The 16,524-nt window shown below is 41.3% G+C and overlaps 1 protein-coding gene across 3 annotated transcripts in view; it reads right to left on the bottom strand.

The window, feature by feature from the left end:
• Positions 1–11,908: 11,908 nt before the first annotated feature.
• Positions 11,909–16,524, bottom strand: part of LOC117743880 (zinc finger protein 91-like) — a 7,950-nt gene continuing 3,334 nt past the window's right edge. For 2 of the 3 annotated variants that reach the window (XM_034551807.1, XM_034551808.1), the window contains exons 2-4: positions 15,156–15,215; positions 14,216–14,373; positions 11,909–13,597 (exon numbers count right to left, since the gene is read on the bottom strand). In XM_034551807.1, the coding sequence (XP_034407698.1) occupies positions 12,597–13,597; positions 14,216–14,373; positions 15,156–15,175 (1,179 nt within the window). In that variant the 5' untranslated portion in view covers positions 15,176–15,215 and the 3' untranslated portion in view covers positions 11,909–12,596. Of the gene's footprint in view, positions 13,598–14,215; positions 14,374–14,940; positions 15,120–15,155; positions 15,216–16,524 lie in introns of those variants that run through there. The other variant, XM_034551806.1, reaches the window with a different exon arrangement.

Below are 16,524 nucleotides of genomic sequence, written 5' to 3'. Positions count from 1 at the left end.
TCTTGATTTGAACATGTGAAGTAACAGTGTTGCCCCGATGAAAAGGGTTCAATCTGGGTGTTAAAGGCTAAATCCACACCTCGCTGGCAGTCTAAAGGGGTTGAAACTTTCTGTGCATTCCTACACCCATACTACGTTACTATTTAGTGTGCCAGAAATTGTTTTTGTTATGACCCAATACTTTGTATGTCAAATACAATGTGGCAAACATATCAGGATATCCTTCTGCATCTGGTCTGCATTTCTGGGAATTCTGACCCACAATCCATGCACAAATACATACTTTGTAGCTGCAGTCATGAATTGCATCATAGTGTTTTTAGTAAGATGCTGCCAAATTTGTTTTAAAAAAGAAAAATCAAGATCCTAGTGGGACCGTGTAATGCAATCTAGTACCGTAGTCATGCACAGACATTTTATTCTCCTTTCTAAAGCTTGTATTGTTCATAAATTTGCAGAGAAGTCAGTCAGTTTTTAGTTTAATTTCCTTTGTCCTTTGATGCCAAAGAGAAGTGGCAGCAGTCTAAACTTGTGAATAAATAGACGATTTCTATTAAATGTATTTATTGGTTTAATATTAAATAGCAATATTTTAGTTACATTTGACTCGTATTTTACTGTTGTTTACAGCGGTACAGACTGTACCAGTGCCTGCTCCTTCCTTTGCATGAGCACTACATATCAGATTTACCAACTAAAGGGTGCAAATATGTGCACATGCAATCAGAGACGTTTTTTCTTTTTTTCTGTGCATGTATGCCCCCACCTCACAAGATCACCTGTTAAATCAATTCAGGACATTTGAATTCCCTGCTGACAGTCTCAGCTGTTGAAATACTTTTGCTCCTGTGTACGTCAGCTCATTACGCCGTCTATCTACTCTGGTCGTCACTGATTTCTCTCTTTGTGACACTATCCAAACATCATCCTTAACAGTCAGAGCCCTATCCGTTTACCTTATCAGAGCCTGACAGCCATCCTGTCCTGATTTGGAAAAATAATCAGAGGTAACTGAGGGCAAGGTCTTAGTTCTTTTAAGATGTTGGAGTGCTGCCATTACCATGTTTTCTATGGTGTGGTTATGTCCATTAAACATCCTGTTTGCCCATTTAAAATCCACTACTCAATTGTTCTCTCTATTGTTGCGTGAGATGGCATCAGCTGTATTTTCCAGTCTTATTGATATCAGCCCATTAAACCGAGACTGATTGCAGCCCTCTCCTCTTGTTTGCTTGACTCTCTGGGCCCCGGAGGCCATCTGTTGAAGCAATCAGATCCACAAAATCAAGGTCATCATTGTTAAAGAAAGCTTGATTAGTACAATTGTATTTTGTACAGTTTTTCCAGATGTTGGGGGTCAATTAGCCCATAGGATGTAGTTTTGTGTTTTTTTATGTATCTGTCCTGATACATCCTGCAGGACACTTCTGTTTTTTAAATTTATTCTGGCTGATTGGCTTTCAGGTGGGCGGAGCTATGCTAGATATTACATTAGGACATCAAAGTCCACATACTAATACAAATGTTAAAGATGTGATCTGTCGCACACTCACATGTGATTGACTTGCAGATGTCAATCAATCTCAGCTTGTTCACAGAGACAATCAGCCACCATAAGTAAAAACACCTGTGTGAGCCATCAGCATACACAACAACCTATGACTGTTGTTGTATATGCTGATATGTATTTTCAGAAGTTGTCACCAGATCCCTGAGCAGCATGCGGACAGCAATATGATTTAGTGAGACGTATCTGCCACATGCGTGACCCAAACAACTGCATGTGAAATGTGTCACAAACCCCAGTGACAAAATCCAACTCATAGCTCAGGGAAGAGTTCAGTTCCACATTTCTACTGAGCAAGGTCCAAGAGCTACATTATCATATTACTATTAAAGACATTTGGCTATTAAATACTCCTGACTTCTCGCCTGCATGTCAGACACTGAAACGCTCTCTTGTTCTCACATTGTCTTGTTTTTAGTTGTGCAATGTGTGCGTGAAAGGCGAAACCTCCGTTTGCACATGGAGACCTGACAGTCGTCGGTGTTTGCAGAGAACAAACAGAACAGCAAAGTGGCCGACCGAGGTCTTATCAGCGTAGATTCAATTCCCACTGTGGAGATTCTGAGCTGCAATGGCGCTGTACAGCAAACACAATTTATTTGTATTTATTTATTTATGAAGTAGGAAATTAATTCAACATGTTTGGAAGGCCTTGAGGGTATATGAAAAATAAAAAAAGGGTATATGAAAAATAAAAAAACTCCACAGGGTATCTGTGTGTTTGGCTAAACAAGTTAGTATGAGTTTTGACTGTATCAAAGACAAGTCACCAGAGCCTACAGTGATGTCTTTAAAAGCCTAAAAGTATACAATTTACGATTTAAACAGTTAATAATAACAAATACCAGATTCATTTTCTTTCCACTGACTAAACAGTTAATTATCGTTTCAGCTCTGCATGTAATAAGGTAAATTGACTATATAATCCAATTCAATATTTACCTCAAAGCATCATTTAGACTAAACAAAACTCTTGGTAATAGACAGTATTTAAATAGCATGAACTAAACATAGTGGAGACTGAAACCTGTCCCGCCCTCCAACAACTACGTCAGTATGATGAAGTTGTGGTTGTCTAGGGGAGAAAAAACTGTCTAGACCGGTTGAGTAATGGTGTCAGACCCCCCCAAAAAATACATAAACCTCAAGGATGTCTCCTTGTGTGTTTTTCAAAATGAACCTAAATTTAGTCTCAAGACTCTAAACTAATTTTCCTCTCAGGGTTATACGTCAATAGTCTTCCCTAAATATCTTGAATGTGGTTCTTTTTTTTTAGATCCTTCTCGGCAGTCAATGTGTTTCTTTTGTCATCCAAATCTTAAATGTTCGCATTCAGCATTATCTTCACAACACAGATGTCACCAAACAAGAGACTGCAGCACCATGACAACAATCTCAGCCAGGCGAATCACATCTTGTATTAGCATTGGTTTATACCAAAAGAAATGTGGCCACAGCTCCAGCACTGGGATTTAACATTCATGATTTATGTTCAAAACCAATGTTCAGCGCCAAAGCAGGAAATAGTGTGACCTTTATGTGGCGAGGTGGAAAGTAAGGGTGGAGGTCGGAGGGGTGGCTGCATGTAGCGTCCCGTCACAGGCAGCAACCAAAATCTTTCCCTCACCTTAACTGTACCGCATAAGGCATGCACAAATATTATAGAAAGCCAGAATTTTAACCCTTGTGTTCCGTTGAAATTGGCATCACTTGGTCTGACATTATTAAAACCCAGTTGGTAGGAATATACTGATCTGATAACCCTTCACTTTCCAGTCAATTGGGCTCGCAGCTTTGATGAAGCTGGTGTTAATTATGTTTGGGGTTCCCAAAGAGGTCTGACTTCCTGTTAGACCTCTTGTGAACAACCAGAAATAAACTCCAATAGACTCATTTGTGAGCAACGTGTCGTCCGCTCCAATCCCAGGGCCCTATTTCTCGTACCTGGCTAACGTAGTTAGCAGGATAATTTTCCGGATGAGATTACACAAGTCAGGCCTTTCGGTTCCACGAAGCAAGTTCGGCAAAATCCCCATAGCAACACATTCCAAAAATTTGAACCTGCTCCAGCGCAGGCTCATTCAATCTAGCTGGATAAGCTGGCCACTCCCCTGGAAAAAAAATGGCAGCTCCCTTCCTCAGAGATGAAGGAGCGATATTAGTTAGATTAACGATTAGCGATATTAGTTAGAATCTCTGCCTGTCTGACCGACATCTCTCAGTGGATGTCCGCACACCACCTGAAAATTAACCCGGACAAGACTGAACTTCTCCTCCTTCCAGGAAAAGGCTCTCCCACCCACGACCTATCTATTAACTTCAACGACTCAGTGCTGGTTCCGACTCCGACTGCCAGGAACCTCGGAGTGACGCTCGACAGTCAACTCTCTCTGACTGCCAACATTGCCGCAATAACACGCTCCTGTAGGTACATGCTGTACAACATCAGGAGAATCCGACCCCTTCTCACTCAGAAGGCGGCACAGGTTCTGGTCCAGGCTCTGGTCATCTCACGGCTGGACTATTGCAACTCCCTCTTGGCAGGTCTACCTGCTAATGTCATTCGACCTCTACAGCTCATCCAGAATGCAGCTGCTCGACTGGTCTTCAACCGACCGAAATTTACCCACACTACTCCGCTCCTCCGCGACCTTCACTGGTTACCGGTGGCCGCCCGCATCCGCTTCAAAACACTGGTACTTGCGTACCGTGCTGCGAACAGATCGGGTCCGGTCTACATCCAGGACATGGTCTAACCTCACACCCCAGCCCGTTCACTTCGCTCGGCTTCTGCCAATCTGCTTGTAGCTCCTTCACTTCGAGCTAAATCACGACTGTTTGCTGTGCTGGCTCCTCATTGGTGGAACGAGCTCCCCATTGACATCAGGACAGCAGAAAGTCTCTACATCTTCCGTCGCAAACTAAAAACACATCTTTTTCGACTACACCTTGAATAGGTAGCACTTAAATGCCGTAGTAGCACTTAAACGTCCCTTACCGATAGCACTTTAGTAGCACTTAAATGGCACTTACGGATAGTACTTTGTAGTTTGACTTTATTGAAGAAATTGTACTTGCTTGATTCTTGTTGTTCTGAGTTTGGACTCACGGTTTAATGCACTTATTGTAAGTCGCTTTGGATAAAAGCGTCAGCTAAATGACATGTAATGTAATGTAATGTAATGTAATTAACGTTTTATAGGGAGAGAGTTCTTATCACATCGTGATGACTTCCTATACGAGCTCTATCCATTCTGCCCACAAGGAATCATTTATTTACAGACCTTCTCGAGACATACATTGAACACCACACGCCGCAGCGGGCATTGACTGTCTCACAGACTGTATGCAGAGCCTTGTGGTACATTGTGGTACATTGTTGTACAGTGTGGTACATTGTTGTACAGTGTGGTACATTGTGGTACATTGTGGTACATTGTTGGCGATGCAGAACATCATTTTGTGGCCAGAGAAGAGTGACAAACACAAAGCCGCTGGCAAAAGATGTTCCAATGTTATTTGGAGGTTTCAAATGGCACACATATGTTAGTGATCATTTCGAGGAGTTTCCCTGAACCAACACGGGGAAGTTATATAATCTCATCCTCTGATGAAAAATCGCTTTCTTGACCTTTCAAACTTCACGCAGAAACATTATGACTAGCTAGTTCTTTTATTGCAATGCATGTACTGCTTTAATTTCACCAGAGTGATGAAAACAAACATGTGTGAAAATGTGTTGCTAAAAACCAAACTGACCTCAATTTGCCTCCTGTGTGTGTGTAGTTATATGATGTTTAATTCAAGATGTAAAAACAAACCTCAGCTTATTTACTTATGGAAAGTTAATGAAGCCACATTCCAATTACTTTAAACTAAACGGACCCGTAGAAAGATGTATTTTCAGAACAAACATGCTCAAAGTATTTTATCTTGGGGTTTTCTTTCAGATAAATACAGTAGTTCTCTCAATTTTCCTTCCTCCCTTCCTTCCCTCCATCTTTTAGGCTTTAGAGTCGGTTTACATGTGAGAGAATGTTACTGCACAGAAACTAAACACCACACACACACACACACACACACACACAAGCAACTCATACAAAAATATTAGAGATCAATCGATTAAAAAAGAAAATGTACTAGTAAGTGAGCAAGTATAGTTTTTACCATAGTCACCATCTCAGTGTAGCGTGTTAGCCAGATAACATTTGCTAATGATTACTAAACACAAAGTTCAGCTGAGGCTGATGATCTGCAGGTATTTGGTTAAAAACCAAAGTATTCATCAAATGGAAACGTTGTCCCTGAAATGAATCAGTATTCGTGTATCAGTCCGTTCATTTGACGGTTGCTGAGATATTAACCATCAAAACCATCAATGACAACCTGACGGTGGCGCTTAAGGAAAGGTTTGGCGGTCACCAAAACGACCGATCGTCTTGGAACCGTGAATGTTTGTTGTATTTGTTGAAATATTTCGGTCTGGATCAAAGTGGTTGACTGGCCGACATTCTCATCCATATAGCGCATCAACACTTCAATGGTAACAAAAACACAAACAAACGGCAAACATTTACCTGTTCCAGCCTCTCAAATGTAAGGACCTTCTACTAATTTATCTTTGATATCATTGTTAATTGACCCTTCGTTAAGCAGCCCCCCCCCCCCACGTCCTCTTGAGGTCTAGAAAACATCAGTATTCACGACCTTGTGTATCAGAGGGCGTGGTTGCAAACACAATGGGGCTTTTGAAGAGAAGCCTGGTTTCGCTCCACCGCATCATATTTCCCCGCTGCATGCTTACTTTATGTGCCGTTTCCACGGTCTCCCTTTCAGATGGAGCTTTCTAATTATAGTCGTATGGTTCTCTGGGGACACAAGATTGTGGGAGGTGAATAGGTGATTGAGAGAGCTGCTGCAAAGAGACAGTATTTAGTTTGAAGGTGGAGCTTAACGCTGATTGGCTGAAGGCTGGTGTCCCACTTCTAGCCGGTGACCTGAACTATAAGATTTATATTCTTCATCTTCTGCTACTTGAGAAGACTACAGCAGAAAGGAATATCAGGGACGTGCCGTGGGATTATTTTTCATTAATAATTAATCCCTCTGTTCAATTTCTCTGAATAATTGATTGACGGACAGTTTACTAGGAAAAGGAGTATGACTAATTTGGCCTTGTCAAGTCTTATAACATAATCACGGTTATGCAGGGTTTGGGCATGAAACTTCAAATGTATAGCAGAAAGCCTCAACGCAAACTGGAGGTTTGGAGATTAAAAGACGTGGACGTTCACCAGGCAGGGAGGGCCTTACAAAAAGATGCTGTTATTAGTTTACCACAACTTTATAAATGTGCAAACTAAGTGGCTGACACATTACTTTAATAGATTAGTCTATACAATGTCAGAAAACTGGGACAAATGCTCATTGTATGTTTCTAAAGGCTTGTCTTGCAGTTGCTTATTATGTCAAAACAGAAGTTTGAATCCAAATGGATTTGGTTTATGTTTAGTTTACACTGGAGAGGCTTGAACCTAAAATTGTTTGCCATTTTTATCTGATAGATAAAACAATTAATCAATAATCCAAATTGTCATCTCTTCATCTTCTAATGATATTTCAGCACCAGCCTGAGTATCTTGAACTGTCTCCTCCTTACGCGCCCAACGCTGCATGTGAAAACATGACATAACAGAAACAGAAACGTATGAGGGGCCGTTTAGGCCATAACTATTGAGACACTCTCACATGCACTACTGAAACACTTACACACATACTAATGAAACACTCTCACATGCACTACTGAAACGCTTGTACACTCATTACTGAAACACGCTTGCACATCCTCATGTAAGAGCATACATACATATAACTGAAAACAGATAGATACGTATACATGTTTCACTTGTATGCATGTAAGCATTTCATATGTATGTGTATATGACACAGAAGTATATATGTATGCGTGTGTGTTTCTCATATGTATGCGTAAGAGTATTTACAGAGTATGTATGTATGTGTAAGTGTTTCAGTAGTGAGTGTACAAGCGTTTCAATAGTGAATGTACGAGTGTTTCATTAGTATGCGTGTAAGTGTTTCAGTAGTGCGTGTGAGAGTGTCTCAATAGTGCGTGTGAGAGTGTCTCAATAGTTATGGCCTAAACGGCCCCTCATAGAAACGCTTATCACTGTGAGAATATCAGCTTTCTCAAAGCCCCAGGACCGCTGATAAGCAAGCAGCTTCAGAAGTTATCAAACATATACTCTCCGCCATCATTGCATCAAACACACTGAGGAGAGGGGTTGGACATGTGTGTGTGTGTGTGTGTGTGGTTGTGCACTGAAAACACAGTACAACATAGTACCAAGTGTTTACATGGTACAGTAGTGTTTTAATCTCAACAGGGTCTATTCTCAGAGCTCTTTCATGCTGGCCCCCACTGTGAAGTGTGTGTGTGTGTGTGTGTGTGTGTGTGTGTGTGTGTGTGTGTGTGTGTGTGTGTGTGTATGTGTGTGCGTGTGCTTTATAATCTCACACTGTCACCTGCTGTGATGCCTCGACTCTGACTGTGTACTCCACCCCTGACCCACAACAACTTCGACTCCAAAAGGGGGGGGGGGGGGGGTCAGCTTTCAACTTCCTCCGCAGCTATCACAACATGCGCGTTACATTATTGACAAGAGAGATATTGCAGGTCTTAATATAGACTTGAAAAGCAGCAGCACACACATGCATATAGACTTTCCGATGCGTATCAAATACAGCTATCACAAAATGCCCTTGGTCTCGCGTCAGCTGTTGTTGTGGACGTGATGCAGCGCACTGATCCATTTGACCTTGTCTCCACAGAATCGGCTCAGAACCAAACATCTGCATCGGCCGAGAGGAGAAGGGCGACGTGCACTGAGCGCACATCCCTTACACCCCTCCTCTCCTCCTCGGGCTCAGTATGTTTGGCAGTCTGCGTCGGCAGTCTGAACCCCGTCGTTTACTTTCTACCGCGGACGCACGAGAGGCACACTTACCCTCACACGAGCGGCCTGCGATGCCCTCACGTGAGCAGCGCGTCGCTTCGTGCGCGCGAGCGTTCACGCGCCTCTCGTTCGGCACACACAACTCAACTCAACGCTCCGCAGCAATGCAGCTGGCGCCGGGAGACGGGGGAGGGGGAGGGGGGGGGAGGGGGGGTCCTATGACAGCTCCAGATTCCGACAAATGGCAGGCCAGCTGGTTACTTTGGATTTATACACCACCAGAATATAATACATTTACAATATGCATTATGTAACCTCCTGTTTTAAAAAAAAAAAAGAAAAAGTGAAGCCAATGCGAAAGAGCCTTCGACCTGCATTCCTTCTAATGGACACCAGGGAGCGACTCCTCTGGTTGCAAAAAGATGTCTGATTGTAAAAATAATAATAATAATAATAATAATAATAATAATAATAATGAGAAAATGACCCAACATTGTAAACCTGGGTTTATGGTCTCAACTATAGTTCCAACATAGCATGATGTTCATTTAGTAAATTATAGGCTCTTTTAGAGTCAACTAGACCATAAAGCAGGGTATCCTCTGGGCCTTGTGATTGACAGGTCGCTAGATCTGCATACAGCGTCTCTGTCTTTCTGTATAAGCAGTTTGCCACCTGGCGGATACTTAATTAGAAACCTTTCAACATTATGTAATCGTAAACGTAGGCCTATTTTAAGTTCTGCTGTAGAAACATACTGTGAGTTAGATGGGCCTGCATTTTAATTTGTGTGTAATGGCTAAAATCATTTAGTGAACCACACAGTGAATAAAGCAATAGAAGAAAAGTGAGCCATCATTCAGCAGATCTGGACAGGACAAGTGTGTGAGGAAACAACTGTGTTGGAAATCTTCCGACGGCAACAACAGCATCATCAGTCATTCTCAGTGCTTTTAATAGCAGGGCTCCTCGACGCATGAAAGGTCCAGCATGTGATTCACACAAACAAGGATTAGCAATGCAAAGTAAACAAGAAGGCAAATGTATCATCTGGCCATCCTCAAGGTTTTCCACAAAACAAAACTTGTCTTTGTATTTGCACCATGGGTCTAAAACATCTACAGCATGTGACCAGATAAAAAACAGATATTCTGTCGTTGTGGCTTTCTTCTCCCTGTTCAGTCTTTAATTTAATTTGAATAAGTTACCACTAAGAAGATCAACTAAACTGTTCTTAAGGATAAAGTTATGTTCTTCAGGTTTGCAGACGAGCCAATCAGAATAATTGGGTTGTAAAATGATTGCGGAAATAACACGTGAATCTTTCCTATCGACTTGAAGAATGTGACCAGCTGACAGCTTCTCCTCCCAATAACTCCCACATTAAACAAATGTGCACAAATAATGACGATAACTTGCGTAGCTTGACCAACATCCTTTTCCTATTGCATAACCTGCTTGTTGGTGTGTTTGCGAGTATATGTTTTAGTCCAGATGTTGGCTGTCCTCCTCCACATCAAACCAAACCCGCGGGGGTGAACCTGTCCGATCTCCTCCTCATTTTTCTTTGCACATGAAACTCCCCCTGGAATTAGCTCCATCATCGCCTGGGTGGACATTTGCACTCACTCACTTGCAGAGACTTCCCTGGGTGAGTAACTGAACGACCCAGTTATGCAACCGAAGCCCAGAGGAATTCCTGATTGCCGAGTGCCAATGAAATTCTTCGTAACAGCTCGTGGGTGCAAAATGTCACTTTTCACACACTCTGCAGTCTGCATGCACACACACACATAAAAACTGCCACTGTAAACCCTCTTCGCCGGTGTTAATCTATGAAACACAGCCTGACCCACATAAAGGAAAATCCCTCCAGTTCTCGTGTAAGTTTCACATAATTTAACTTCACAAAAGATTAACCTCTTGCTCTGTTTTTTGTGTGTTTTTTTTACAGAAAAGTTTTTCCTTAAATATCAATAGTGTGGGTCAGATGCTGCTGCAAGTACATACTGAAGAGTATACAGTAGAGAGGTCTAAGGGCTGGCGTGGTCTATAATGTAACAGTGGTTTAGCCAGCTGGGGGTGTTGAAAACAAATCCTCTGGTTAAATTTGAGTGCTTAAATCCCCGTTAAGACTAGACATGAGCCAACATGTGGGGAAAACTATTCCCAAGGATCAGCGGTGTTTGCTGGTGATCCCGTGTCTGCATAACCAGATTAAGGTAGTTGGTTTTAGGTTTCGGGGTCACTGAGGCCCGATTAGCTATTTAGCTTTGCAATCTAAAATCTGAATCGCCTGAAGCAGCTTCCCAAACACGGAGATTCCTGAATTGAGCTCCTGTTCACCAGAAAGTCATCGATGAATGGCTTCAACCCGGGTGACTGAGTAGTTTCTGCTCTTCAAGGAAAGTGAAAAGTAATTAGCAGTTGAAATCAAATCTTTCAACCTGCTCCCTGAGGAATTCAGAGCCTTCACTGACTTGCTCAACAGATGGAATAAAGGCTCTTGCAGCGCCACCTGCTGGTGAACTATATTCATCTCAGACCACAAACAAATGTATTTGTCAACGACTATAACTTCTCCTGTGGGGCATTCATAAGCAGAGGCTGGTGTACAAACAGGTAATGAATGCTGATATAGTAAAACACAGTTGTAATATTATAAAATGTGTCTTAGAAGTTATAACTGGTGACAAATACTAATACAAAAATATATATTTTAGCTGCGTGCAACGACATTGTAATGTCTAACAAACTGTTTATTAAATATTGATATAGTGTTTATAAATGCTTGATAGGGGGGGTTCAAGGAAAGACGCATTAACACTATTATTTGTTCTCATTTACTCAGAACTTGTGCCAGATGTAAATTAACCAGCTGCAGGTTTGTACTCACACTTTGCTTTAAATGTTGAGTAAAGTTGGTTTATGCATTTTAATATGTTATAAAACATTCATAACGTGTCTGGCAAAAAGTTAATGTGTGAAAATTCTTGTCCCGCTAGTCGGCTTATAACCGCAATAAAATGCCTTGTGGGTGATCCAAACAGTCATCTCTAAACACACATATGAATAAAGACATATTTCATAACCCTCAGGGAAGCAAGTGGCTTCATCTGCAGCATGAATAACTGCTTTAACAGGATGACTTGCTCATGCCAAACAAACATGTCAGCTATAATAAAATAAGTAATTAAGCACAAATGACTCAGTAACCTCCGGTGGATATTGGAAGCTCTAATACATCTTCTTTTTCATATTACAGTAACAATCAATGTGAGTGTTTCTCTTTCATGTCCAGTTCTTTACCAGACGCTCCCTCAAAAAAGCTTTAGCTCAAATAGAAAAGAGTAGAATACAATACAAGGCTGGGAAAGTGTTTTTTAATATGAGAGAAGCTGCTGCTGAAGCGAACAGCACACCGGCTCCACAAAATGCTGCTTGATTAATATAGTATTAAATAAATACATGCATCCTGCTACAGTTGGTTCTTGGTTAACTAATGTGGTTTAACGGTGTTCAGCAAGTACCAACACATCCGCAGCACACACAGATTTAACATCATTCAAATTCTGTGACATGAAATAAATAATGACTAAGATGTTCTGGATGCTAATAGCAGTGTTGTGTTACTAAGAATAGTGACTCTTCCTGTGAGCTGTTACCAAGTGAAAAGTTGCCACCAGAACACGGGTTGTGTCAACAGTGAAGACGGACGTATATTAAAATATGATATAAATATATTTTTGTGCTTAAGTCAAAGATAAAAAGTAAAACATACTTCCCTTTTACTCCTCCGTGATTCAGTTTGGTTTTCCTTTTTGTTTCCATTTCAGCCATTTTAAGGGGAAATCAAGGATTTTACACAAACAAATGTACTTAAAAAAAAAGAATAAAAACATGTAACATTATGGCGGATCATTTTGTCTCTGATTGGCTGTCAGATTAATCATGTGATGACTTAACGGCTGCTCTTTTACACATCGCTGTAAAGAGAAGAAAGACGCTCTTAGTGCCGAGTCAGCAAAGAGCACAATGATAAACTCCAGGTCCACTCACGGAGCGTGAGTCCGTAAGTGGTATTTCAGGTGTGTGCTCTGGAGGAAGCCTCTGCCGCAAACGACACAGCGGTGCGGCCGCTCTCCGGTGTGGCTTCTCAAGTGCTTCCTCAGATGTCCGCTGTGGGTGAAACTTTTATCACAGTAAGAGCAACAGAAAGGCTTTTCGCCCGTGTGAATCCTCATGTGTATCTTCAGATCTCCTTTCCGGCTGCACTCCTTCCCACAAACATGACAGCGATGCAGTTTCACCCCGGAGTGGCCGGCCATGTGTTCGGTCAGAGCGGTGTTGCTTTTGCACTGTTTGCCACACATGTGACAACATTTTGAGCCCTTGTGGGAATTTAGGTGCACGTTAAGGCTTTCGGTGGACTCCAGGGTTGTACCGCACACAGCACAGAGGACCTCTGCGTCCTTTGAATGGATGCGAAAGGCATGGTTTGTCAAGTGATGATTGGAGGAAAAAGATTTGTCGCACAAATAGCAACGGTAGTCAGGTGCAACTGAACTCAAGTGAGATAAATGAGGGGATTCTCTGGATGCGATGATGGCGCTCTGGCTTCGGTCGATCTGTGTTTGGTTGGACGTAAAACTTGCAGCAGTTCTTTCGTTTTCCCTGCCATCTTGGATCATTTCATTGTGGATCGGGGTTTGTGACGACAGAGGTGAGGCGAGAGGTAGCACAAAATGCACAGTTTCGATTTCCACCTGAAATTGCTCCTCACTTTCACGGGTTTGAGTCCGAGGATGCACAGGCAGGTGTGTGTCGTCCTGCTCGTTTTTCACCCAGGCAGATGAAGGAGGTAGACATGAGACATCAGCCTCCTTAAACTCTTGTTCTTCTTCTGGCTGCTGAATGGCCCAGAGTTCATGAGCTTCCTCTTTGATGTGTTGTGGTGTGTCTGGGTCCCTCTGATGGACGCTGGCGCTCGGCTCCCGCTCACAGTGGAGCTGCTCCGGGGAAGTTTCCTCTTTACAGGTGGACGACTGAGAAAAGTCTAGGAAAAGGAAAAAAAATAAGAATTAAAAAAAGGTTCTGCATCTCCCATTCGGTTTTCTTTAATAGTTTTATCACCAATAACAAGTTTGTTTATGGTGCAAGAGAGGTTGGCAATATTTAAGCACATCTAGATTATGGCTGCAGCTAATTATTATTTTCATTAAAAAGGGATTTCTTGAAAATTGCACGTTATAATTTCCAGCAGCTGAATGTGACATCTTCCAATGGCACACATGTTTACTATCATGTATCATAGTTAAGTAATTGTCTCCTTTTTTTTTGCTGTATTATCTTTAGAATATTTTTATTTTTAATAAAATTAAAGCTAATCGGTTAAAGCTAAGTGTTTGTCTGGTTCTGGTTTCTGGAGATTTTTTTAATCAGATAAATAGATACATCTATTATTGAATATATGACCAAAACAATGACTAGTTTCAGCATAAAATTAGGACTTTAACGCCCTTTAAAAAAAATACCGGAACAGAAATAAAAAATACAATCGAGATGACACTTTGACAACCCTTTAGGCTCATTACTCTAGTCTAGTTTGGCACTGACATATGTATTATTATAAATATATATACTATAAATAAATAAATACACATAATGAACCGACCTGTGTTGTGATTGGACACAAACTCCTGCAGCAAACCTCCGAGACGCTCAATCTCCTGTTTGGAGCTGGAAGCGTCTTCTTCATATTTTGTTATGGTTCGTTCAAAAACATGAAATATCTCCTCGGCAGCAGCTGTCAGTCGCTCGTTCACAAAAGCCCTGAGGAGCAGCGGGGCGGACATTTTAGAGATAACGGTTTTATATGAACGTGGATGAACCCCGAGAGGAGTTTTTTTTTTTTACAGAGTCGGGTTCCTGTGTTGTTAGCTGGTTGTTAGCCTCCGGAAGTAACAATAAAAACAAAACCACAGAGCAAGAGTGTCGGCGCATGTCAGGTCGCTGCTGCCCCCTGTCGGACAACCGTGTCATTACCGCTCGTGGTGGAAGTACGATTAGTACACCTTTGTCGATCCCCAGCGGGGAAATGCAGTTGTTGCAGCAGAAATAAATACAAAATGAATATAGAAAGCAACAACTGTAATAATAGCGGTTACAGAAACTGAAGTACTTTCAGCTGGTAATAGGCCTGCTGACATAATTTAACTTTTTTAAATTAAGGGTTTAAATGCAGGACTCTTGTTCGTAGTGAAGTCTTTTCCACAGTATGTATTGGTACTTTTAATTAAAAAGGATCTGAGTACTTCCTCTATCGCTGTACATTTTTAGAGGTAAATATTACACTTATATTTAACAGTTATGTAGTCTACTAGTTAATTTGATAATTACCTTTCCTTTGACAGTTCTGTGAAAACCAGATGAGAAGTGAACAAGGCCAGCGTCGAAAACATGTAGGAATGTCATCAGTTTGATAATAAAAGGCCCTTTCTAAAAGCATCCTGAGTCGTGACCGGCTCCCAGTGCTCCCAGTGTTCACCCACTTGACCATCTGTCCCACGCTGAGCTCAAAGGAAATGAAAGGACAGTCGTGATGTGAGATGTACCTGGCACTGTGCCCCTCCATCTGCAGCAGGTTCCAACGGGCACGGACGGGAACGGAAAGTCTGATAAACAACATATTCTGTACTCATTGTCTCCACAATCTTTCAGAAAATCTATTGTTTACGAAGCTTTTTGTTTTATGTCACCTCTCAATGGGGAGCCACCATTAAGGAAGGAGTGTAATCAAATGTTCTCAGGTTTAGGTTCAGCACCGTGTGGACATCACGCTTCATAATGTGAGCAACTGCACATTTCTGTATTTCTGATCACCACCAGAGGGAACCAAATAATTCTAAATACATCACTATCTAAAACAGTTAAAGTTGGAGCTTCAGTAAGTGTATGTGGATCAAATGCATGTTGCCCTTTAAGAGAAAAGAGAGCAGTGTTCCCTATTCTAAAGAAAACCAGTCCAAGTGCAACAACTGTGACAGTCACTTATTTCCCCGTCTTTATACGTGGCTCGTTTGACCTTATTTCTTTGTTTTATTGACCCATGAGGCTTTAGGTTGTTTTTACTGTTGCTATTTTTGTGCGGACCCCAAGAACACTATAGCGACCATTGTGTGGAAGCTAATGAGGGTCCAAGTAAAGAATAATTACTTAAAATACTGAAATGCACCTTGTGAGTATAAATACCCTGTCAAAAGAGTGTTTCATTCTTTTTGAAAGGTCTAAAAGACTGTTAACTCATTCATCATTTAGACTCTAAATGATGAATGAGTTAAAGTTGAAAAATGTCCTGAACACAGCCTCTGAGCTGAGACTGGAGATACCTGTCTAGTGACTCAATCAAATTTAATTAATCTGCATTGCACTTTGTCTGTAAATATACTGCTCTCTTTGTACTGCTGGTCGGATGCTAACAGACATTTCGTTGCCTCAGTATCTGTACTCTGTGCAATGACAATAAAGTTGAATCTGAATCTGAATACATCTGAGGAAGGCAATCTTAAATTACAGAAACCAAGGTCCCCTTCTCCGTAAAAAAAAAGCATGCAGAACTATATATCTACTATATTTAGCACAATATTGTGATAATCCATTGTAGAGAGATTACTATGACATGAACATCTGGCTTTTAAAGAGTCTTTGACGCCTCTCTGAGTTGTTGGAGCTGTCCGAAGGGCCTATCTGCTTTTGTAATATCCAGAATGTGTTGTTTGTTTCTCTCTAGTATAAAGCAGGAATCATATACTCAACTTAAAAAGTGTTTTAAAGACAGATATATCATAAACTATCAGTTGGCTATTCAGGGTGGTTTTAATGGTATCAGGTGCGTGTATTTGTGTACAGGCCAATGTGACACCTGTCAATGCTATGTAAAAAAAAACAACATTATCTGAATACATTTTCATAATCATTTTGTAT

This window comes from Cyclopterus lumpus, chromosome 15 (assembly GCF_009769545.1).
Source record: "Cyclopterus lumpus isolate fCycLum1 chromosome 15, fCycLum1.pri, whole genome shotgun sequence".
NCBI classification, from domain to species: Eukaryota; Metazoa; Chordata; class Actinopteri; order Perciformes; family Cyclopteridae; genus Cyclopterus; species Cyclopterus lumpus.
This window is presented reverse-complemented; position numbering and strand designations above follow the sequence as displayed.